Source organism: Pongo pygmaeus, chromosome 12 (genome assembly GCF_028885625.2).
Source record: "Pongo pygmaeus isolate AG05252 chromosome 12, NHGRI_mPonPyg2-v2.0_pri, whole genome shotgun sequence".
In the NCBI taxonomy this organism is placed as follows: domain Eukaryota; kingdom Metazoa; phylum Chordata; class Mammalia; order Primates; family Hominidae; genus Pongo; species Pongo pygmaeus.
Window position 1 is genome coordinate 61,415,218 of NC_072385.2, and position 23,248 is coordinate 61,438,465.

At 59.8% G+C, this 23,248-nt stretch overlaps 1 protein-coding gene across 3 annotated transcripts; it reads left to right on the plus strand.

The window, feature by feature from the left end:
• Window positions 1-1,658: 1,658 nt before the first annotated feature.
• On the plus strand, window positions 1,659-21,363 carry LOC129026320 (cytochrome P450 26B1). Of its 3 annotated transcripts, none has more exons than XM_054473686.2 (6): window positions 1,659-2,999; window positions 6,409-6,633; window positions 15,172-15,447; window positions 15,699-15,854; window positions 17,294-17,578; window positions 17,982-21,363. In XM_054473686.2, exons 1-6 carry the CDS (start codon window positions 2,796-2,798, stop codon window positions 18,372-18,374), a joined length of 1,539 nt encoding a protein of 512 aa, XP_054329661.1. In that variant the 5' UTR covers window positions 1,659-2,795; the 3' UTR covers window positions 18,375-21,363. The 3 variants fall into 3 exon arrangements, with proteins under 3 accessions (XP_054329661.1, XP_054329663.1, XP_054329662.1); XM_054473688.2 differs by lacking the exon at window positions 1,659-2,999 and adding an exon at window positions 3,359-3,515; XM_054473687.2 differs by lacking the exon at window positions 1,659-2,999 and adding an exon at window positions 6,155-6,285.
• Window positions 21,364-23,248: the final 1,885 nt, after the last annotated feature.

Sequence of the window (23,248 nt, forward strand, 5' to 3'; positions counted from 1 at the left end):
TCTCCCACTGGGAAGGGCGAGTGCGGAAAGGGAGCAGAGGGAATTGTTTCCCCGAATCTGTAGTACTATAACTGCCCACCAGGTGGGGTTCCAGGGCAGAGAGTGAAGCCGAGGTGACCCAGCGTTAGGAGCTAGACCAGCGTTTAGATCTCTTGCCACACCAGCCTCGAAGCGCTCACACAGGGAGAGACAACACATTTGCGCGCACCTTAGACGCTCACACACATTCTCGTCTCGTGAACTCTAAAGCAGAACTCGTACTGGGTGCAGGCAAGGTGTTAAAAGGGGAGTCTAGTATCGTTGACACACACACTACTCTAAACTAAAGATGGGATATCGACTCTGGCTCCGGGAGTGCGAGAGTGAACGCCAGAGCCAAGGGGGGCTGAGGGAAGCAGGATGCACGGGAGAGAGAGAGGCAGGCATTAGCTAGACCAATGTCGGGGTTGCTGTTCGCAGCTCCATGTTAACACAGGCTCGCAGGAGGAAAGGCCAGATGACAGATGCACGGATGCGCAGACACACTCACGGCTCTACAAAGAATACACAAACCCACAGACATACCACGTCGCTCCTCAGACGTCGGGCCGATGCAAGGCCACGCGCACGAACACACAGGTGCGGCCCCGGGCCACACGCACACCGTACACAGGCACGCGCGCCGGGCCCTCTGCTGCCAGCCCTGAGAAGGTGGCCGTGCTCACCCAGCACGTTTATTTACTCATTTGTATCAATGAACGTTTGTGCCCGTCTTCTCCCGCCTCTGGGTACCAGGGCCGCCGCGTTCGTCCCCGCGCAGGACACTTGCCGGACTAGTATCGGGGTTCCCCGACGCTGCGGGCGGTGGAGGGGGACTACAAAAGCAGGGGAGAGGGGTCCCGATGTGCCGGAGAGAAGGGGCTGCGGAGTCAGCAGCCTGGGACGCTGACGGGGACAGGGGAACCTCCAGGTTCCGTAGGGTAAGAGACATATGGCGGGGGGCGGACCTTAGCATCGGAGGTGTGAGGATGTAGGGATCGGGAATGGGGGATCTGGCTTAGGGGGATTGGGACTGGTAACTCAGGGGTCCCTGGAGATAAGAGCCAGCGGGATCCCGGGGTTGGAAGCTCGGGACCCTAAAGCACAGTTTCGAGGGCTTTGGGCGCCTGCCAGTCGAGGGGGCAGCCGGGCCAGGACCTCCGCTGCTGGGGCTCCGGCCCAGGAGGGACTGCTCGGAGCTGGAGGAGGGGACGGCTGACCTGGGAAGGAGGAAAAGAGGAAGGGAAGGAGCCTGGAAGCCAAGCAGGCACTAAGCGAGTGCGCACCGTGTGTGTGCGGAGGTGTGTGTGGTGTGTGTGTGTGTTGTGTGTGTGCGCGTGTGTGTGTTGTGTGTGTGTGTGCGCGTAGGTGCGCGCGCGTGTGTCTCATCTCGTCCGTCTGTAGGCGCTGGGCTCAGCGAGACGCCGGCGAGAAAGAAGAGGAGGCGAGAGGTGAACTGAGTTTGATCCTGCGGCGGCTACAAGTGGGTCCCGGGCGGGCTGCGGGCGGCGGGCGGCCGGGGCGGGGCGGGAGGCCGTGCTGCGCTCTCCAGCTCCGGCCGCGGGCCCGGCCTCTCACCACGCCTCCGGCTTTGTGAGCGCGCGGGTGCGGGAGGGGGGGTGCTGGCGGGGCGCCCACGGCGCAGCCTCCCGCCTCTATATAAACACACGCATCGCCTCGCTTTGGACTCAAATTCACATTGAGAGAAGCTTTTAAAACCACCAGCCCTGAAATCCTGCCTCCTGCTTTTCCCCCTCTTTCATTCCCTTTGCCTTCCTTTCTTTTTTCCCCCTTTCTTCCCCCAGCAGCAACTCCAGAGCCGAGAGACCGCGTCCCGGGACGGACTGCCTTTTCTTAATTGATACAATAGCCCAGCTCGGGTTTTCCACCTCCTCCCCTAACCCCACCCCGCCTCACCCCTCCCGCCCGCTGCCGCCGCCGCCGCCGCCGCCGCCGCCCCATCGCCCGCCCGGGGCTCTGTCGCCGGCTGCGTCCCGTCCCGGCCGCGGCCCGCCGACTCCGCACCCGCGCTCGGGCCGCAGCGCCCGCCTCGCCGCCTCGCCCGCCGCGCCCGCCGCTCCTGCCTCGGGGGTGCCGCGCGGCTCTGGGGCTCGAGCGCGCCGCCCGGGGCAGCCCAGGGACGTTTGGGCTCCGGCCTCTCCACTCGCCTCAGCCAGGGAGCTTTCTCCCTCGCCCCCAAAGTTTCTGGGTTCGTTGGAATTTTTGGATTCAGGATTTTTTCTTCTTTTTTTTCTTTTTTTCACCTAGGAATTTTGGGGCCATACTGCAATACTTTTGACAAATCGACCGCACTTTCTCTCCGCTAGCTCTCTGCCCCCTTCTTTTTTTCCGAGCAGGGGAAGGGGCTTACGAGAGAGAGGCTCCCTCTGGACAAAGTTTTCCAAAGTTTTCCGAGTGTGATGGTAGCGGGGAGAGCAAACCCACCAGCTTGACTCACGGCTTCATCTCACCACCCCTTGAGCAGCCCCTAAGCCCGCTATAAAGGAACAAACAAACAAACAAACAAACAAAGTTGCACCCCAGTCGCCTCGTGTTTCCTCTCTTCTTTTAGGCAATTTTTTTCCTCCCTCTCTCCGCTCCCCTCGCAGCCTCCACTCCTCTTCCCTTGGCCCCTTCCTCCTCCTTCTCTGTTTCGGCTGGAGGTGCCAGGACCCCCGGCCTCAGCCTCCCCTCCCCCGCCGCTCCGGTCCCCTCCCGTCGGGCCCTCCCCTCCCCCGCCGCGGCCGGCACAGCCAATCCCCCGAGCGGCCGCCAACATGCTCTTTGAGGGCTTGGATCTGGTGTCGGCGCTGGCCACCCTCGCCGCGTGCCTGGTGTCCGTGACGCTGCTGCTGGCCGTGTCGCAGCAGCTGTGGCAGCTGCGCTGGGCCGCCACTCGCGACAAGAGCTGCAAGCTGCCCATCCCCAAGGGATCCATGGGCTTCCCGCTCATCGGAGAGACCGGCCACTGGCTGCTGCAGGTAAGGGCGCGCTCGCTCCGCTGCACTCCGGGGTCCGCTAGCTGCGAGAGCGGGGCGGACGGAGCGGCGGGCCGGCCAGGGGGCGCCGGGAGCCTGAAGGCACTGGTCCCCGCCCCGCCCCTTCCCTCTTCTCTGCCGCTGCAGCTCGGGCTTCCCCAGCCCACCCGCAGCGCGGTTCCGGGACCACTGGCGCCCGCTGCGCAGGTTCAGGGGGCTGGTAAGAGGGGTTCCCGGACCTGAGGGGGCTCCCAAGATGGACTTGCCTGGGTCGTGGCTGGCTTGGCAGGAGGGCGTGGAGCGCCCCGGGGGCGCCCAGCGCGGCGCGATCCCGGGAGGAGCGTCCGGTCCTGAGCCGCTTTCGCCTCCCCTCGGTGCTCGAAGCCCCAGTCGCCCTCGGCTTTCTGGGGTTGGCTGTGTCGCTGGGAGCCGAAAATTGAGTCGGGAGAGGAGGGAGCTGGTGGCAGCTTGAATTGCCGATTTAAAACTGTGTTCCTGCGGCGCCGTCGGCAGCGCCAGGTACAGTGGCCTTGGTCCGCGGTCCGCGCGAGTGTGTCTGTTTTGTGGTGGAAGAGGAAGAAGGTAACCCAAGTAAAAATGAGAAGCCAGGGCTCTAGGCTTTCGGGGAAAAGGGTCTATTTACTTATTGGGTGGGGACAGTTTGGCAGGAGAGGGAAACTTGGGAGAGGTGAGTGTGGGATCCATAGAGACAGAGTGCGTGTGTGCTTGTTAGATGCCGCACAACCCCACTCTGCTGGTGATAATGGGGGTGAGGCGCGTCAGGGACCAGACCCAGGTAGGTAATGGGGAGATTAACCTGGAGTTAACCTCATCAAGTGCTAGACAATCGCTTTTGCAATGTGATACACACCGGTTTTCTTCTTGGGGTTGGGGAGCGGAGCGCCTCTGCAGTAACTGCGGGAGGTGTATTTGTGTGTACGCGTGTTTGTTCTGTTAGGGGAAGCAGGGATGTCCTGAAACTGACAATCCCCGCACTAGAGAGGTGAAGCGAAAGGTGAGCGCTGCGACCTGTGGGTTTACAGGTGCGAAAGCTTGGCTTGAAATTAACAGACGCGTGCAATCCGCGCGCTCGCGCGCTCGCGCACACACACACTCACCCTGCCCCGGGACGAGTGACAGCGGAGCGGGGGCGGGGAGGGGGTTCGAAGTTCCTCTGCCCTGTGGTCTTTCCACGTCCCGGATTCGGCCCATCTCTTTTTGGGGTTGTTCGTGCAATGAGGTGAGGGTCCTTTCAACCAACGGAAGTATCACCCCCCCACCCCCCGCAAGGAAATCCCCAGAGCCTTTCCCTCGCCACCACACTTAAAGTGTCAACTGCAGCGGTGCTCTAGGCTTTGGGCCGCGAATTTAGGAAATAAAATAACTTGGGCAACGGCTCCCGCCTTTTAGAGCCAGTCTGCTGAATCCACGGTCTGTCACCACCCACCCCCACTTCGTTTCCTGACCTCTCTCTGGCACCCCCTCGGGTCCCCATGACCTTTTCTCCGAATCCCACAAGAGCCCCTGGGGGTCAGCGTCCAACCTGCACAGAAGTTAGGGAGGAGGAAACCTAAGCCTCCCCATCCCTCCAACCCGGGGCCCTAGATCTGGAGGTAGGGAGGGAAATAGGGGGTACGTGTACAGGAGCGCCTAAGGGGTTAATGAGAACCCTCTGAATCCCAGCGTTATTTTTTCAGAGTCATTTATCAGATTTTACGGGGGGACCTCCAAGGGCTCTCCGTTTCCACCGAGCGCCATCTAAACAGAGCCCAGGGCTAAAAATACAACATTTTTGTATAAATTGGACTCGCGGCCCGAGCGGCCGCCCCTATGAAAGTCCTCTTTGTGAAGACCGTGGAAACGGCGGACAAATAACTCTTTATTAATGCCACAAAAAACGCACTTTAATTATAGTTAGGCAGATCAGAGGCGGGGGGGTGGGGGCGAGGCGGCGGCGACCTCGGAAAATTCACAACCCAACTTTTGTGTTGAAAGAAAAGAAAAACAGAGCAAAAGAAGGAGAGGAAAGACGGAGAGTGAGACGGAGCGAGGGAGACGGGTATAGCAGACGGAGGGAGGGAAACCCTCGCCTCACCACCCCTTCTGTCGCACCCCACCTCCGCCTAGATTTTTCTTAAAGGGGTAGACGCCGTCTAGAAGGGCTGCACGACGAGGGGAATTATCCCCGTCTTCCAGCCTGGGAGGGGGACAGCGGCCCAGCCCCCCTCCTGGCTGCGCGGGCGCTCCCGGCTCGTTCCCCGTCGCGCGCCGGGCCGGAGGCGCATGTGGAAAAGTGATTAGGGCTCCAGGTTCTGCAGAGTCACTTTTCGGCTGTACCGGGGTGTGTGCATATTTAGCTGGAAGTAGTCTTCTGTGGAAAAAAGGAAAGTGAGGAGGGGGACCAACCCGGGATAGGGGGACTGAGTTGTCCCCTCGGGGGTGCAGGACCGGTTAGATCTGGAGCCCGAGTCGGTACGCTAGTGGGCTGGCAGGCTAGACAGGTGGCGCCCCTCCCCTTTTCGCCCGGTGCTGCCCCGGCAGGAGAAGGGTTAACGTGGGGTGGGGTAACTAGTGCCGACGTCAAAGGTGAGCGGGACGCCCCTGCCCCCGCCCCTCTGAGGTCTCCACGGTTTCCGGTACCCGCGCCGGGCCGGCTCCGCCAGCCGTTTCGAGAGCCCGGCCGGGCCCCGGCCCCGCCATCCTCGGCTTGCGCCGCCACCACCGGGGATCTGGTTACCTGCGCGGGTCGCCCTGCCCGGTCCCGCCCCGCCCCGCGCTCGGGTTCCAAACTCCAGGGCGGCAACCAAAGTCCGTCTCCGTTATTTCCAGGGCAAAATGCATTAGGAAAATCGCGGCTCTGGGCCCGTGACCCCGCCCTGCAGAGTTCTCCGAGGGCCGCCGGGTCCCTGTGCGGGCCACACCGGAGAGCGGAGGAAACGCCAACCCCCGTCTGTAGTTGCTGCCTCCGGGCACCGACCGCTTACCGCTATAAATAATCTTTGGCCTGCGGCCACCCCGCGGGGTCTCGCCAGCCCGTGGCCCGGAGCCTGGAAATATTTATTCCGAGAGGCTCCCGAGCGCGGGGTGGGGGGGTGGGGGTGGGGGCGGAGACTCCCGCTTCGGGTCCAGCTGTCCGGGATACCTCTTTCCTCTCGAAAGTCATTACTAAAAAACAGCCTCCTGGGGGTGCCCCTGGACCTCCGCCTCCTTGCATTATTTATTATCCTCTAGGCCCTACTTCCCAGTTCTTGTGCACGCTATGAAAAATAAAACCTGCGTGCTTGTCTGTGTGAGTGTGTTTGGTGGGGAGAGGGGGCAGGTGACTGCACCCCGGGTTGGGGTCCATCGCCCCTCCCTCGCGGGCCCTCTTCAGAAGTGCACCCTGAGAGAGACCCCGGTGTGGCTCCCGCAGGGTTCTGGCTTCCAGTCGTCGCGGAGGGAGAAGTATGGCAACGTGTTCAAGACGCATTTGTTAGGGCGGCCGCTGATACGCGTGACCGGCGCGGAGAACGTGCGCAAGATCCTCATGGGCGAGCACCACCTCGTGAGCACCGAGTGGCCTCGCAGCACCCGCATGTTGCTGGGCCCCAACACGGTGTCCAATTCCATTGGCGACATCCACCGCAACAAGCGCAAGGTAAGAACTCTGCCCCTTTTCTTCCGCGCACTCCCTCCCCCACCTCGGGGCAAGGAGTTCCTGGAGCCCGGGGAATGTCCCCTACCGAATCTGTGCCCCCCTTTGCACACCATGGTTGAAGACTCCGCAGTTCCCGGCCGACAAGGCCTCGAGTCCGGATCCAGGGCCCGCTCCGGCCTCCTCTTGGTCCCTTATCCTGCTGGCCGACTGCGCCATGGGCACCCCTAACGGTGGCTTGGAAGAGCTTGAGCGTGCGGGATCTGGGGTATCCAAAGCCTGTCCTTGCCTTGCTCCACAGAGCTGGAAAAAGAAGGGGGCGGGACAGTTGGCCGGCGTTCGCCTTTTCGCCACGTTTCCCAGGGAATTCCGAGGACTGGAGATCGATCATTCTAAAATCAAAGCTGTCCTTCCCACCACAGGCTGCTTGAAGGGAGGCGCGGTCAGGCGGCTGCGCGTGGAGGTTGGGGACAGCTTGTGGGCTGCGGTGGCGGGGCCTGGTCAGAGAGAGGTGCGGCGAGCCTTGGGCAGCGGAGCGCACGGGCCTGGGCCGTGGGGGAAGGGCGGGAGGGGGGAGAGCGGGCGGGGGGAGAGCATGCGAGGCACGAGCGGGGATCAAAGCGCACCCACCCCCCCGAAAGAGGAAGGGAAAGTGGGTGTTTATCCCTTGGATTTCCCGAGCGACTGGAGGAGGCGCGGAGGAGGCGCTCACGGGCAGGCCCCCGCCCCTCGCGGTTGCACTAGGCTCCCAGCGCGGGCGGCACGTGCTGTTTGAGCTGCAGTAACCCGAAAGCGGAGCCAGCGGGCGGGCCCTAAGCCGCCGGGAGAGAGGCTGCGCGACCGCCCCCACTCCATTTTTTTCCATTGGGTCAGAGGACTCACCCAGGTTTGAAACCTAAGGAAAAGGAGAGGCAGCCTCCCGTCCCGGAGCGGTGGCAGACCGGGGAGGTGGGGAGGCGGACTCCCTCCGTCAGGGGCCGCATATGCTGTGGTCTTGGCGAAGGTGGGGAGCGCTCTACTAGCCGACGCATCCTGTAGCACTTGACGTTCTCTGAACAGCCTGTGAAGGGTAATTCTTAACGGCAGACAAAAGAAGGAGCGGTCAAACCGAGGAGACTGGGTTGCATCCCTGCCCCCACCCCCGTTCCCTTATACAGCATGTATTTCAGGAACTGGAAAGTGGCTCCCAAAGTCCTCTCTTCCATCTGCCCCACTCCTAGCTGGAAGCAGTTACCACAGCCTGGGGGCGGCGGGAGAGGGGTTCTGGGGAGTGGCTGGGAGGGGCTGGAGGCTTCGGAATGAAGCCTCGGCTTTTCAAAGTTGTTGGGCAGTTATTTTTCCCTCAGCCTTTGCGACTCCACCAGACACCCATTCCAAAGAGCGAGGAGAGCGGAGACTCAGCTCCAAAAGAGATGGCCAGAGGGGTATTATTGTCCCCTTTCATGGAAGGGGCCACTGAGGCATAGAGCAGTTGAATGAGACTTGAACCAGGTTAGGAGACAAAGAAAATTTCGGGGAGAGCCTGCAACACCGGACTGCAGCGTCCATGGGAATAGTCTCCGGGCCCCGGAGGAGAGTCCTCTTCTGTCCCGCATGCCTGGGGCTGCTGGAAGCTGGGGTGGACAGTGAGTGCTAGGAGGAAGGAGGTGTGGCCAGGACCAGAGTGTGAGACCCTGGGGTGCAGAGGGCTTTGGGGTGAGGGCGTTGTCTTGGGGTTCCACCCATCCTGGGCCTGACTTGGCCTGGGGCCTCCAGGTGTTGGCTGGGAAGGGCTTGCCTGGAAAGCCCCAAGGTTTTTTGGCCTACGTTGTCCATTTAGAGGGGAGGGAGAAGGAAGGGAGGGTGCAGATGACCCGCCTCAGGAATGCGGGGTGAAGGGGGGGGCTGGGGTTGGGGTTGGGGCAGAAACTGAGAGCCTTGGCTGAGGCTCGATGGCTCCCTATTCATAACAGCCGGTCTTTTAGCTCCCTGGGGATGGGTGGGGAGTCACCAGAAGCTGGTTCATCCTGCCAGAGGCCTGAGAGCCAAATGCAGGGCCCCCTCTTTGTGTGTAGCAGTTTTATGCTTGCCACGTGGGGCATGTTGGTGGGGAGGGTCAAATGAGAAATGGGTAGTCAGCCAGATGAAAGGATCCTTCCCCCCAAATCTCCCTAACTGATGATTTCAGTTTACTGAACTCCATGAAAGTCCCGGGGCTAGGTAGGTAGAATCTAGCTGGAGGCTGGGAGAGCACTCAGGGCCACTGTTTCTAAATATCCATGTTGGTCCTGGAGAGAATGGCTCATCTGCTGAACCTAAGGCCTGGTGGACTCACTGTGGCCAAGGTGGGGGCTGCTGTGTGCCATGCACACCTCTTTATCCGGTCCATGCTGCAGTTAGAAGCCTGGCTGCAGTGTGGGCTGCTGGGCTAGGACTGGCATGGTTAGGAGGTACGTGCAGGAAGTGGGGCCCAGGTGTGCTGGGGCCTGGCTGGTGGGGAACTGGAGCGTCACTGTTTCCATTGGGGCTGGTGGCCCACCCCGCCTCTGGGAGGTCTGACCAGATGTGTTGGAGGGGGCTTGCCACTGCCATCACTGCACTCCAGGTGTTTGCCCTGGCTGCCCTGGTGGTCTTGGGCCAGCAGGGGTGGGGTTGCCAGGGAAAAAGTCCAGAAAGTCTTGCCCAGTCTAACAGAATCATCTCTGGAAGCCAGGCCTGTGTCCTTGCAGCCAGGGCCTCAGACTCCCTCCCTCCTCCTGGGTTACCCTTCCCCTGCCCAGGCCCTGGGGTGTATCTGATGGATGGGGGAGGGACCCCATCCCTCTTTGTGTGTAGAGAGACTGGAGTATTGCTGTAGAAGGGCAGATGGAGTCTGGTTAGGAAGGTGGGGGTGAGACAGTTGTCCAAAACATGGAGAAGGAGCTAGAGAATCGTTCTAGAAGCTTCTGGTGCCCAGCTCTACCCACCAGGATTGGGTCTCTCCTCTTTTCCTTTGGAGATAGGACTGGACCTCAATGCAACAAGAGGCCAGCAGCTTCAGGGCACCCCAGACAGTGGCCTGGAGATACCCTCAGGGAACCTGGAGAGTATTTCAAGGGAGGGACTTAGCCTTGGACTGGGGAGACCTCAGGAGTGGTAGTCTTGCCCCTTCTACCCAGACCCCTGCCTACAGGACCTTCTGGGCCTGAAGCCAAGGTTGGGGACTAGACTTTGGAGGTAGAGGTCAAGAAACCCTGCCTGTCCACCCACCATCCCTGACCTTTGGCCCCATCTTGGAAACCTTGTGCTCCTGGGGTCTGTGTTGAGATGGAGAAGCCAGGAGGTGCCTCAGCAGGAGGATGGTGCCAGGAGGACCCATGGTTGTGGGGTCCTGGGGAAGGCTAGCCCACACCTGGCTCTAGGAGGCCTTTGGACCAAAGCACAGTCTCTGGCTACACAGTCATGTCCACTAGGCTCAGCTCAGGGCAGAAGGTCCAACCTGCGTTGGATGGAAGGCCAGTGGCACAGCCAGGCAGCTCTGCTGCTGGGAGCTCTGCCCCAGCCCCTTGGCATAGGCACAATGCCTTTGTTCTGCCAATACAAGTCCTTCACCCAAAAGTTACTGTAGCACCAGCGGGTGGGCACAGGGGCTGCTGAGGGGGGCGGGTAGCAGGAGCGGATCTATCTGAAGGTCAGTGGGGGAGGGAGCCCACGGTCAGCTGCCAGGGTGCCTGGGAGTGGGCACCTCCCTCTGCATGCCCTTGTGCCAGGCAGCGGGAGGGTGGGTGGCCTGGATGCAGGGGCCAGCCCTTCCCTCTGTCCCTCCTTTCTGTGTCCTTCTCCCAAGGCAGGGAGGGGTCCAAGGCTGTGGTGTTGATGTGTTTGCTCACTCTCCCAGCCTTGGAAGATGAAGGTGGCCTTGGCAGGGAGTGGGAAGGCTCGGTGGGGTCTGCCCTGGCCCTGGGCCCCCCATGCTGGCTGCTGTATCTGTCCTGGGTTCCCTAAGCCTAAAAGGAAGCAGCTGCAGGACCCTGAGATATGCCGGGACCACACCAGAGTGGCGGGGACAGCTGGGCTCACCCTCAGAGTGGACTTCACAGTAGAGGACGATCCCCTTCAGGACCCTTTGATAAATTCAGAGCCCACCAGGGCTGGCAGATGGCAGCACTATGGAGTCTGGACTGGTAGGAGGCAGGGAGTTCAGGGCCTCTGGTGGATGTGGCCAGCCACGCTCTGGACTGTGACCTTGGGAGGGCCTCTCCCCATCCACAGCTTTCTAAGGCGGGTTCGTGGTGGCTGGAAGCAGTAGAGGTAAGAGTGGCCGGGAAAATCTCAGATACTGTGGCTTGGCAGGTGTCTGCCAAGTGCTGCCCGCCCCTCCCTGCCTTGCCCACCTTGTGCTGTAGGTATGTGTGGAAGAGTTAGGGCAGTGGGGAGCACGTGTCCAGGTGAGATGATCACAGCTGGAGTCAAATCGCGGGCAGGCGCTTTGCTCCAACTGCTGGAGCCTGTTGGGGGTCTGGGCCAGCCTCCTAGCAACCAGAGGGGCTGAGTGTACCCAGCCTCACACACCCGGATTGGACATTTCCAGTTCTGGGTGAAGCTGCCTGGCATTTCCACTGGGCCAGGGTGAAGCTGAGGCAGCCAGGCAGCTGGGAAGATGACGTCCTCTCTTACCCCCCTTGCTTGAATATAAAGTACACACCTTGGCGTCACCCCTGTGCGGACGGCTGCCTCAGCGGCTGCCTGCCCTCTGTTATTCTTTCCACTCTGCAGGCCGAGGCTCCAGTGGCTTGGCCGGGTGGCCTGCCCAGGCCCCCACCCCTCCTGGGCAGCCGCTTCCATTCCTCCCAGTCTGAGTCACTGGCTGGGCAGTGGGTCCCCACTCTGGTTCTACCCACTCCTACTGCCCATCCATTTGTCCATCTGTCCACACCTGCCAGCAGAGAAGGGAGAGGCTATCTGGCTGAGCAAGCGCAGCACGCAGTACCATGGGGGTTCACAGAGCAACTCCCCTCCCAGGGCACGGGGTGAGAGGCAGGAGGGGTGAGGAGGCCTGGTTGGGGAGAATGCGTTTGTAGAAACAATGATAGGGAATCTGAGCCTTCACGAGCCCCTGGCGGTGCCCCTAGACCCTTGTGGGATCAGCTCCCACTCTGGAGGGAGGGAGAGAACCAAGGGTGTAGACTCATGAGCCTATTGTGTCCTTGGGGGCTTGGCAGGGGAGTTGCCCAAGGCCATCCCTTAAGGCGAGTGCCCTCCTCCCTCCTCCCTGAGCCTCTGGGGCTGCAGCAGGTAAACCTAGACATGCGCTCCTGGGCTCCAGTGACAGTGCCCTTGCTCTCCCCTGGCACCAGCCCTAGTGGGGAGTCCATACCTGCCACTCCCTCTGCAGGGCTTGGCCTGGGCCTGGGCTGGCTCCCAGTGACCTTTGTCCAGCATTCTTGGCTGACTTTTGGGAATTCCAAGGGAAGCCCCAGAAGGAAACAAAGCAGCCGTGTCAGGGAAGTAGCTCCGGGCCGGGAACCCTTCCTCTCTTCACAAGGAGCCGCTCCCTGGCACCTTCCCAGTGTGCCCGAGTCCTGACCCCAGCAGGCGGTGGCCTCAGACCCAGCCCGCCCTGACGCCACCCTGGCTGCCCTCTGCCCCAGCCTGCATCTCTGCCTCCGCCCGTCCTTTGTGGTGGGTGGTGGTTTCAGAGCTGCCCCGGCTTCGGGAAGTGCCTGTGTTGTTACCCCACACACAGACCCAGGGATGAGGCTCTGGAGGCTTCCCAGGGCCTGGGAGGCCCCTATGTCTGTGGAGCAGCTAGGCAAGAGGCAGGGACACGGACCTGGTGACCTCTGAGCCCAGCCCCTTGGGGCCAGTGTGCCCTCTACCCACCTTTGCTGGCCTTCTCATTTGGGCGATTTCTCCACCTCACGGTGGGCTCTGAGGAGCGTCATGGACGGCCTGGCAGAAAGGCCCTCAGAATGGCTAGTCGGGCCTCTCATGAACCCAGCGGGGAAACAGCTCCAGGAGGGGCAGTGGCCTGCTGGCTGTCACTCAGCAAGTCAGATGCCGGCCAAGACAGTGTCCTGGTCCTGCCTTCACTTTCCTTTTAGAAGCCCCAGCCCCAGGGGCCTGCAGGTTCAGGGTGGCAGTGGCTTTTCCGGCTCATCCTAGCTCCTGGCCTTGCCCATGGACCCCTTCCCCCCAGGGGTCAGGTGTGGACCCCTGCCCTTGGAGTCCTTCTTTCAGTCCCGGGTCCCCCGGGGCCCTTCTCTCTTCCTAGACTGTCCCTGCCTGCCCTGTAGGGCCCCCAAGGCCTGGGAAGGAGCAGTTCAACCAGCCATCGCTAGAGGGCGCAGGAAACGGAACCCACGGGGCAGGGCAGGGCAGGGCAGGGCTTGTCTGTGGGTGAGGTGGGGGCCCTGCGTGCTCCCCCTTTGTAAACCCTGGGATGGCCCCTCCTGGGCCACTATAGCCCACGTGGGGTGTGTGAGTGGGGGCTGGAAGGCACTCCCCAGGGGATTCGAGCATTGCCAAGTTCCTGGCAGCGTTGAAGGGATAGCATCTGCTTAGGGGCAGGTGGGTGCTGGTATTTAGGTGCTCAGTGGATTGAAGGGAGGCCACCTGGTTCCACCTCACTGTTTTACAGATGGGGAAACTGAGGCTTGGGGGAGCGGATAGCCACTTGGCCATGATCACACTGTAAGTTGCTGGATGATGCACAGTTACAACTCAGCCCCTTTCCTGTCACCCCACTGCATCATAGAGCCCACCGGCTTTGACTTTGGCTGGACCTGGTGGGCGTGGCTTCCAGGGCACCGGGTGAGAGGCAGGAGGACCAGGTCTGCCATGTGCTGGGGGCCCTGGCCAGCCCCTACCCTGCACTCTCCGTGATAGAACCCCTAGTTCGTCCTGGGCTGGCTGTTTCTGGGCCAGGTATGACCTTTCTGGCCCTCCCTGTCCCACCTCTGGCCTCCCTGTCCCGCCATGGAGGCCTGGTAGCCGCAGAGTGATTTTCCTGCCCCTGTCTTGTTTCTTGATGCACTTTTCCCTCCTGTGTGCTGCTCTCTGCCCACCCCGTGGCTCTCTGATGTCTGTAAGGGCCCTTCATTGGCCAGCGCTGGTCTCTAGGAGAAGTGCCCCTTCTCATTCCTCCAAGACCCTTCATTTGCCCAAGGGCTGAACCTAGAATCCTAAGGACATGAGGGTTGGGGGTTCAAGCAAACAAGCATTGCCTTTATCCATCACTCTCTGAAGGGAGGTAGTAGTTAGAGTCCCCTGGAAGTTCCCTCGGACCCCCAAAACTGGGCAAGGTGTGAATGACCCATCTGGGCTTGGGCTGACCCAGGCGACCTCCTATCATCCTTCTACCTCTCAGCTGTCGCTTTGTAGCAGGAGCAGCCCCAAACAGTATAGGCCTCTCTGCCCCTCGCCGGCCTCCTGCCCTCCCTCCTTCCCTCCACTGGGAATTTCGGAATGAAAGTGCTATTGTGAACGCCTGGCTGGGCCACTGAAGGGCCAGCACTGTTATTTCTGCAAACCAGCCCTCCCATTAGCCATGCAGGGCCCAGGCCAGGAAAATGTTACCTATGTTACCTTTCCTCCCCGAGCTGACGGCAGGGGAAATTCTCACATTTACAGTTTGTGCGGTGGTTGTGTTTGGGGGGGCAGTAGGGGAGGGCGGCGCGTGTGTGTGGTTTGCATGGGGTGGGGTGGGGGGCTCCCTCTTCTGCACTGTCCCTCCCCTCCCAGCCTTTGCTTGGTGCTGGTAGCAGGGGTGCTCCCCCTTCTCATCTGAACTCTGGCGGGATGGAGGTTGCTGCTTATGAGCGAGACCTACAGGCTTTTGGTAAATAAACTAACGTGCTCCCCTCTCCTCCACACATGAAAACCTGTGCGGGGGAGTCCTGGGTGAGGAGGGTGGCAAGGGGGGCTGCGCAGCCAGCTGGAAGGACGGAAGACAAGGAGGTGGAAACAGGACTCACTGGCTGCTTACAGTGGCCCTGGAAGATGCAGGGAAGTCACAGGGCTTCTGTTTGTCTTTACGATCTTTGGGGGTGGAAAGCCATTGCCCCCATCTCCCCCTGCTTTTGGACCTGGCCACACTGAAGACCTTTTCATGGCACAGCTGTTAATAAACTTACTAGAATCTGCACCCAGTAGGTGTTTTCCAGCAAGTAATGACAATTTTGGTTCCCAGGAAGTCCTGCTTGAGGTCTAGTCTCAGGCTCTCTTGCTGTCCCCCGTGAAGTAGCTTTCCCTCGATGGCCTTCCCCTACTTCCCTGTACAGTCCAACGACTGTGCTCCACTTCTCCAAGGCACTTCTGTCCTGTGTCCTGGGATTCTGAAATGGACTTCTGCAATGGAAGGGCAGCCTCCCTGCTCTGGCCCTGCTCAGCCCCAACTTGTACCCCTCACAAGCTACATCCCCCGAAGACTTGCTGGCAGCTGGCCTGCCCAGCTCCCAAGGCTTTGCTATTGTGTGCAAGCTGAAGTTCTCTCCAGTTACATTCATTGTTCAGGCAGAGTGAGGGGCTGGCCAGGGGAGGGCTGTGCCAATCGGCTCACCCACTTGCCTCTCTGCCTTCCAGGTCTTCTCCAAGATCTTCAGCCATGAGGCCCTGGAGAGTTACCTGCCCAAGATCCAGCTGGTGATCCAGGACACACTGCGTGCCTGGAGCAGCCACCCCGAGGCCATCAACGTGTACCAGGAGGCGCAGAAGCTGACCTTCCGCATGGCCATCCGGGTGCTGCTGGGCTTCAGCATCCCTGAGGAGGACCTTGGGCACCTCTTTGAGGTCTACCAGCAGTTTGTGGACAATGTCTTCTCCCTGCCTGTCGACCTGCCCTTCAGTGGCTACCGGCGGGTGAGCACCCAGGGCCTGGGAGGAGAGGAGCAGGGGCATCCATGAGCCCCCTCTCTGGGGGTGGGTGGCTGACCTGACCCCTGAGATGGGCACCTGGGCACAGGGCACATGGACAAAGGGGAGAGGTGTCAGCATGGGGTAGGAGGAGGCTGGAGTCGTCCCTGGTGGTCCCGAGGCTCGGATGGGAGCCTGCCCTTCCATATGAGTGACAGCCCGCCCTTCCATATGAGTGACAGCCCTCACCTCTGCAGGGCATTCAGGCTCGGCAGATCCTGCAGAAGGGGCTGGAGAAGGCCATCCGGGAGAAGCTGCAGTGCACACAGGGCAAGGACTACTCGGACGCCCTGGACCTCCTCATTGAGAGCAGCAAGGAGCACGGGAAGGAGATGACCATGCAGGAGCTGAAGGTGGGGTGGGCGTGCACCCCTTGCTGGCAGCACCAGCACCCAGGCTCCATTCTGAGCTTTCCCTGGGTGGAAATGTGCCCGGCCCTTTCTCCCCGCTGTCGTCTGGCCCCACACATGCTTTCTGAGCAGTGGCTGGAGACCTTGAAACTGGAAGTGAAGTCTGTGTCCCCACCCCTGCTGTGCAGGATGCTGTGGGGCACCCTCCCTTCTCTCCCCATGGCCTGCAGGGAGCTCAGGCCTGGGAATGATCTCAGTTCATTTCCTAGTCCCAATATCCCTGGGAGGCCATCTAGGGAAAGGCAGGCCCACAAGGGGAAACCACTTGCTTCTCACCAGCCTCAGCCCTTGGGGAAGAGCAGGGGAGATTTGGATGTGAAGTATCCTTCCCCACCCCCAGCCTTTTCAGGTTGCTGGCACTTTGCCTGCCCTCCCACCCCGGGCCCCTGGGGATCCCGGCTGTGCTCCACGCAGGACCTGCTTGCCCTGCTTTAGGTGGATGTTTCACCCGAGGAGGGCTCACTCGCCCATCCCCACCTGGGCTCTGCAGGCCTGCTCCACTGCTGGGTGCCCATGGACACTCACTGTAGCCTCCCCTGCCCACTATCTTTGCCTCCCCATATTCTAGCTCCAACTTCTTTCCTGGGGAGCTAGGAAAACCTGGAGTGGCTTTCCCACTACAAGAAGCTTTGTGATTGATGGATGTTGCCATAGCCAGTAATGGACCCAGGTCCCTTCATTGCCCTCTCTGGGCCCAGAGTCCACATTTGTAAAATGCAGGGTGTGCTATGAGATAGCCCGCTGGGGCCTTTCTGTGGGGAACCCATGGCCCTGGTGTCCTGCTTCCCAGAAAGCCCTGGCGGGGTCTTTAGGTCCTCTGGCGGTCACCTCCCCTCAGCCTCATCCCAGGTCTCCAGGGGAGTGGCCCCAGGCTCCCTGCCAGACCCCACTGGCTCCCCTGATCACCCACTGAATGTCCTCCTCCTGCGATGGAGGAAGGGGCTGGCACTGGGAGTGGGAAGGCCCGGGTTTAGACTCACATCCCCCACACATACATACACACACCTGCTGCGCAGGGCCTGGCTCCTTGGGATTTGTTCTTTTTCTCCTGTGAGCCCACTGCATATCAGGCCTGTGGGGCTGGCCCAGGAACCCAGCAGTGAGTGAGAAGTGGCTCCACTCCAAGGGACTCTAGGCCAGTGCTTCTGCCCTCGGTCACAGCAGTTGTGTCTTCTGCCCAGCCAGGGACTGGCTGTGACCCCCGTGTCCATCGTGACACTAATGCCCTGGCAACATGAAGCTCAGAGGAAGCAGAATTCACTGCAGGAACCAGGCAGGGCCCAGCACAGATGACCTGGGCACACGGGCCACTGACTGAATGGGGCGGCCCCTGCCTGGCTGAACCCACACCTCCAACAACGCCTCTCCTCTGTGCCCTGCAGGACGGGACCTTGGAGCTGATCTTTGCGGCCTATGCCACCACGGCCAGCGCCAGCACCTCACTCATCATGCAGCTGCTGAAGCACCCCACTGTGCTGGAGAAGCTGCGGGATGAGCTGCGGGCTCATGGCATCCTGCACAGTGGTGGCTGCCCCTGCGAGGGCACACTGCGCCTGGACATGCTCAGTGGGCTGCGCTACCTGGACTGCGTCATCAAGGAGGTCATGCGCCTGTTCACGCCCATTTCCGGCGGCTACCGCACTGTGCTGCAGACCTTTGAGCTCGATGTGAGGCTGGGCCTGTGGTGCCGGGGGTGATGGGGGAGCGGGGGCACCGGGATAGGGGCAGGTCGGGGGACCAGACTCCATTTCAGGGACTTCAGTCTTGATGGGGAAACAGTGCTTGCTTTTAGGGAGCTTTCAGTCTGATGGGAGAAGTGCGCCCCAAATGCATCAGATGAAGCCAAGTTGGGTGTCATATGTGAAGTCACATGTGCACATCTACAGAGAAGGGCTTGGACTAACATGCTGAGTGGGGCAGGCTGGCCAGGCCTTGGGGGCCACAGTGGGGTGTCTCTAGGAAGAGGCAGGTCTTGAACATCTGGGGCTGAGCAGGGAGGGGGCAGTCCTGGGCCCTCCATGGACTCCTCTGGCTCTCACCATCCGCTCCTCGGCCCCCATCTTGCTCCAGGGTTTCCAGATCCCCAAAGGCTGGAGTGTCATGTATAGCATCCGGGACACCCACGACACAGCGCCCGTGTTCAAAGACGTGAATGTGTTCGACCCCGATCGCTTCAGCCAGGCGCGGAGCGAGGACAAGGACGGCCGCTTCCATTACCTCCCGTTTGGCGGCGGTGTCCGGACCTGCCTGGGCAAGCACCTGGCCAAGCTGTTCCTGAAGGTGCTAGCAGTGGAGCTGGCCAGCACCAGCCGCTTTGAGCTGGCCACGCGGACCTTCCCCCGCATCACCTTGGTCCCCGTCCTGCACCCCGTGGATGGCCTCAGCGTCAAGTTCTTTGGCCTGGACTCCAACCAGAACAAGATCCTGCCGGAGACGGAGGCCATGCTGAGCGCCACGGTCTAACCCAAGGCCCACCCGCCTCAGCCCAGCCCAGGCAGCGGGGTGGCGGTGGTGGGAGGTAGAAACCTGTGTGTGGGAGGGGGCCGGAATGGGGAGGGCGAGTGGCCCCCATGCTTGCCCTCCCTTGCTCCCCATCCCTGGCAAACCCTACCCGAAGCCAGTGGGCCCCATTCCTAGGGCGGGGCTACCCTTCTGGCTCCAGCTTCCCTCCAGCCACTCCCCATTTCCCACCAGCTCAGCCCCTGGGAAGGGTGTGGCGGGGGCTCTGCATGCCCGTGACAGTGTTAGGTGTCAGCGCGTGCTACAGTGTTTTTGTGATGTTCTGAACTGCTCCCTTCCCTCCGTTCCTTTCGGACCCTTTTAGCTGGGGCTGGGGGACGGGAAGAGCGGTGCCCCCTTTGGCGCACTCTTCAGCGTCTCCTCCTGCGCCCCCACTGCGTCTGCCCAGGAAGAGCATCCTGGGTAGCAGAACAGGAGTCAACCTTGGTGGGGCGGGGGCTGCCTCCAACCTGGAGATTGCCCTTCCCTGTGCCTCCGTTCCCACCCTCACTCACCGGTTTGGACATTTGAAATTACCTATTGCTGCTACTTGTTCTGTCCTCTGACCTTGGGGCAAAGGAGCCCCAGGCCCTGTCTCCCCAGCATCCTCCCTGGTGGCCCTGGGCAGGTGCACTGACACCCCCACCTTCCCATCACCTGCTGAACCAGGCCATGTTACACACACCGGCCTGAGGCCCACGGTTCATGCGCTACCTGCCTCCATATTTATTCATTGATAGAGAATCTTGGGGATGCTGGGGTCTGGAGTGAACATCTCCTCCTCTTCATGCCCTAGCCTGTGTTCCAGCTGTCCTGGCGAGACTTCTGTGAGTGAAGAGGAAGGGGTCTCTGGTCAAACCCAGCCCCCGGGCCTAGGGTCGAAAGCCTTCCCTGGCTCCAGGCATTATTTGGGTTTAATCTCGGAGCCTCACTCCTGGACTGAAGTCCAGTGCCTCTGCCTTGTCCCTGGTGGAGATGGAATGTGGCCCATTGCCTCCTCCCTCTCCTGTCAAAAACCCTGATCAGGTAGATTTGGAGGCGGCCACGATTTCCTGCTTGGCCCCTGTTCACCCCAGTGCCCCTGACTCCAGGCGTGAGTATGGGGAAGGATACGGGTTCTTCTGACGGGGAGCCAGGGCCTCCGTCTTCCCTTCCTTAACTCTCCCCCTTTGCCCTCCGCCCTGAAAAAGGTGTCCTTGAAGTCCCTTCCACCTCTAAGCCACTGTCTGATTAGCCCAGCTCAGGGGTGGGGAAGAGGTGAAAGCGTGGGGGAGGTGAGCGCAGTGGCAGTTCTGCCTCGGAGCTGACTCCAGGGCCCTGTGTGGTCTCTGGACAGCTGCGGGAAGGCTGCCGCAGCTAGAGCTGAAGAGGCGGCTACGTGCGGTTTGTCAGGGGGATTGGGTTGAAAACTGGCCAGTCGGGATGACTGGGTGAAAGAGGAGTAGCTCCTGCCACTGGCGTTTTGAGTGTTGGCAATTTGGGATGCCTCCTGGGGAAGGTTTCGGGGCCTTTGGTGAGTCTCTAAGCAATTGTGTCTGTTTTCAGATTTTTCCTTGCTTTCTGTGTTTCTCTATTGGTTTTTGATGTTGTAAAAGCAATGAATCCCCTTTACAAGAAAATCGAAAACACAGAAGAATGAAGGACATGCCAGTCCCCGATTGCTGCTGTGAGCACCTCAGCGGCTCCCTCCGACCAGATCTCGTAGGCAGCCCCACAGACCGACCCTGACCCCACTCACAGCCACCCTGACGATAGACTATAGGAACGGGCCCACACCGCACAAACTGCTCTCCAATCCCTGAGTCTCAGATGTTTCATTTATTTCCTACTTTTCTACTACTAAAAAACAGTGTGGAACAGACATTATTGGCAAAATTGATCATCCCCAATCCTGAAAAACAGGCCAGAATGGGTAAAGACTTGTCAAAGCTTGCAACATAGCTACGTGGTGCACCCGAACCTGTATCCCCTCCCCGCAACACAAAACCAGTATCCGGAAGGTTCATTTGCCTTTAAACTGATCCAGCTGGCCCTGAACCAATTGTTTGTGACTGAGTATCTAGGAGAGCAGTAAGTGGAACTTCAGACAAGCCCACTGGGTCTGGTCCAGGTGAGGGGCAGGGGGCATGGGGCTGGGAGGTCTCAGGGGCCTTCCCTGGGGGTGGCCAGCCTGGTAGGGGGCAGAGAAGGAAAAGCTGAGGGGGGTCCCTGTGAGGGAGGAAAGAAGGATCATTTGCCCCGCTGGGTCTCAAAGGCAATGAGAAGAGAGCTGAAGAAAGCTCTGGCTGGCTGACAGGATCCCTGTGTTGTAATTGGTCCCTCCTTTCAGCTCTCTAGTGATATGCCCGTGTCGGTGCGTGTGCGTATGTGTTTCATACAGCTAGCGTTAGATGGGTGATGTTTCTTACTTATTCTTAACTATTGTAACTTGACCTTAAAAAGACAAAACCCCACAAAACTCTTCCTGCCACGGGCTTGCAGATTGAAGCACTTTCGATGTTGGGCGCTGGCGTTTGTGTTCTGGGCACCGCCCAGATGGCTATAATATTATTTTATACACAAACTTTTTTTTTCATAAATGTTATAATTTTGTGTCTGTCTTTATAAACTATTATAAGTACTATTTTTGTTATAATTCAAAATAGATATTTAGTATAAAGTTTTTGCTGTTAAATATTTGTTATTTAGTAAAATATGAATTTTGCTCTATTGTAAACATGGTTCAAAATATTAATATGTTTTTATCACAGTCGTTTTAATATTGAAAAAGCACTTGTGTGTTTTGTTTTGGTATGAAACTGGTACCGTGTGAGTGTTTTTGCTGTCGTGGTTTTAATCTGTATATAATATTCCATGTTGCATATTAAAAAAATGAATGTTGTGCATTTTGTGATTTTGGAAATACTCAATGTGGCTCTTTTATAGGCTTCTATAATAAACCGTGGGGACTCGCCCTCGTCTCCGTTGCCTCTCTGCTCTCTGCCTTCTCAGCCTTACTGAAAGAGTCCTCCCCGGCCACCTGCGTTCACATCAGCAACGCCCATCCACCTTGTCAGTTAGGAAGTTCTTCCCTAAAACCGTCCCGTGAGGCCAGTTTGCCATTCCTTGCAGGCAGGCACAGAGGTCTGTGACAGAGTCCTGGGAGGAGGAGTTTCCCTGGGGAGGGAGAGAGAGAACCGGTCAGCCTATTGGGGGAGGGGCAGCTGGGAGGACCTCCGAGTGTGGCTGTGGCTGGCTGTGCGAGGTGTTTCGAGGCTGGACAGGGGGACCGAGAGCTCTGAGCCTGTCTTGTTAACTTGAGTGAGGACACTGATGTTCACAGTCACGTGGCAAATTAGGGAGCAGAATTCAGTTCTTCTGATGTCTGGGCTCGCATCCCATGCCAGGACTTCTCAAAGCCTGTTTCATGGGTGTTGTGGGATCAGATAGATTCCACGATCAAATGAGTTTGGGAAATGTGTTAAACACAGTCATCCTGGCTCCCCTTCTGCAGGCCTTGTCAGAACCTTGAGCCCCGGGATGTGTAGCCTCAGAGGCAGTAGAGTATGGGGTGATCACAGGCTGCAGCATTCTCCAGGCCTATTTGAGGACTGAAACCCTGTCCTCTTTTGCCGATGATCACATTTCATGGAAAGATCCACAGCCTGACTGTCACAGAGGCCTGAGGCGAGGACCCGTGATGGGCACGACTTTCAGTGCTGAGAAAACCCCAGGTAGTTCCCGGGATTGAGGGGCTGTGGGTGGGGAGCGAGGACAATGAGAGATAGAGCTTCGGCCCCTGGAGCTGCACACTGGGAACCAGGAAAGGCTGCAGCGTGACCAGGCTGGCCCCAGCCTCTGCCCCGCCCGGGTCCCATCCCCACAGCCTGAGGGGGAAGGCCCACCCCTGAGCTGACCTGAGAAGAACCTTTTTGCGGCTGCAGCGTTTCTTTTCCATACAGTCAGTCAGACCCAACCTCAGTTCAGAGCACCCTGGCCCAGGCACACCCTGGGGTGTAGGGCCTCGCTCTGCCTAGGTCTCTGAGCCTGACCACCAGAAGAGAAGGACCCAGCATCGGAGCAATGTCACCAGAGCAGAATGCTCAGCAACCCTAACCCCAGCTCACCTGCTCTGGCATCCGTTCTGCCTCACCTCTCCTCCGCACTGTGACGCTGCCCCAATCCTCCATTCTTCCCAGGGTGGGGAAAGGGGCAGGGGGACTTCCCTAAAGCCACAAAAAGCAGAAGGTAGTACTGGTGGCCTGCCCCAACCCGCACATGCCCACTCCAAGGGGCTCCCTCGGACAGAGGCCCCCAGGGTCCTGAGAAGCAGTGAAAAGCCCCAGCTTCCGCAGGGAGTCGCGCCAGGAAAGGCGGTTGTTTTCCAGAGAGTAAATTCCATCCCTCCTGGTGGAATGTCCCGTGTGGCAGCAGAGGCAATGAAAGCATGGTCCCTGGGCTGCCCTCGGCCTGACCACCCTGCTCAGGGTAGGCGGGCCCAGCTGGGCAGGCGGCTGGCCCTGTCATCACCCAGGCTGTCCTTGCCTCTCCCCCATGGGCCCAGTGGGTCAATGACGTCCCCGACACGGTCGCCTACCCGCGGGATCTCCCAGCCTGGAAGGAGAACACAGACCACTGTGGACAGGCAAACATGGACTCTGTTTGTCCAGGGATTGGGGCGCCAGTTTGGAAGGCACTCACAGACCGCACATTCTGCCACCTCCCTGCGCTTTTCCAAAACAGCCTGGTATTGGCTGGTCTGGGTTGCCCAGGGTGGCCGGGGCTGGAAGCCAGGAACAGAGCCGGGGAAAGCAGGGCTAGGGGGCCAGCGTGGGGGGTAACCAGGTGAGGACAGAGAC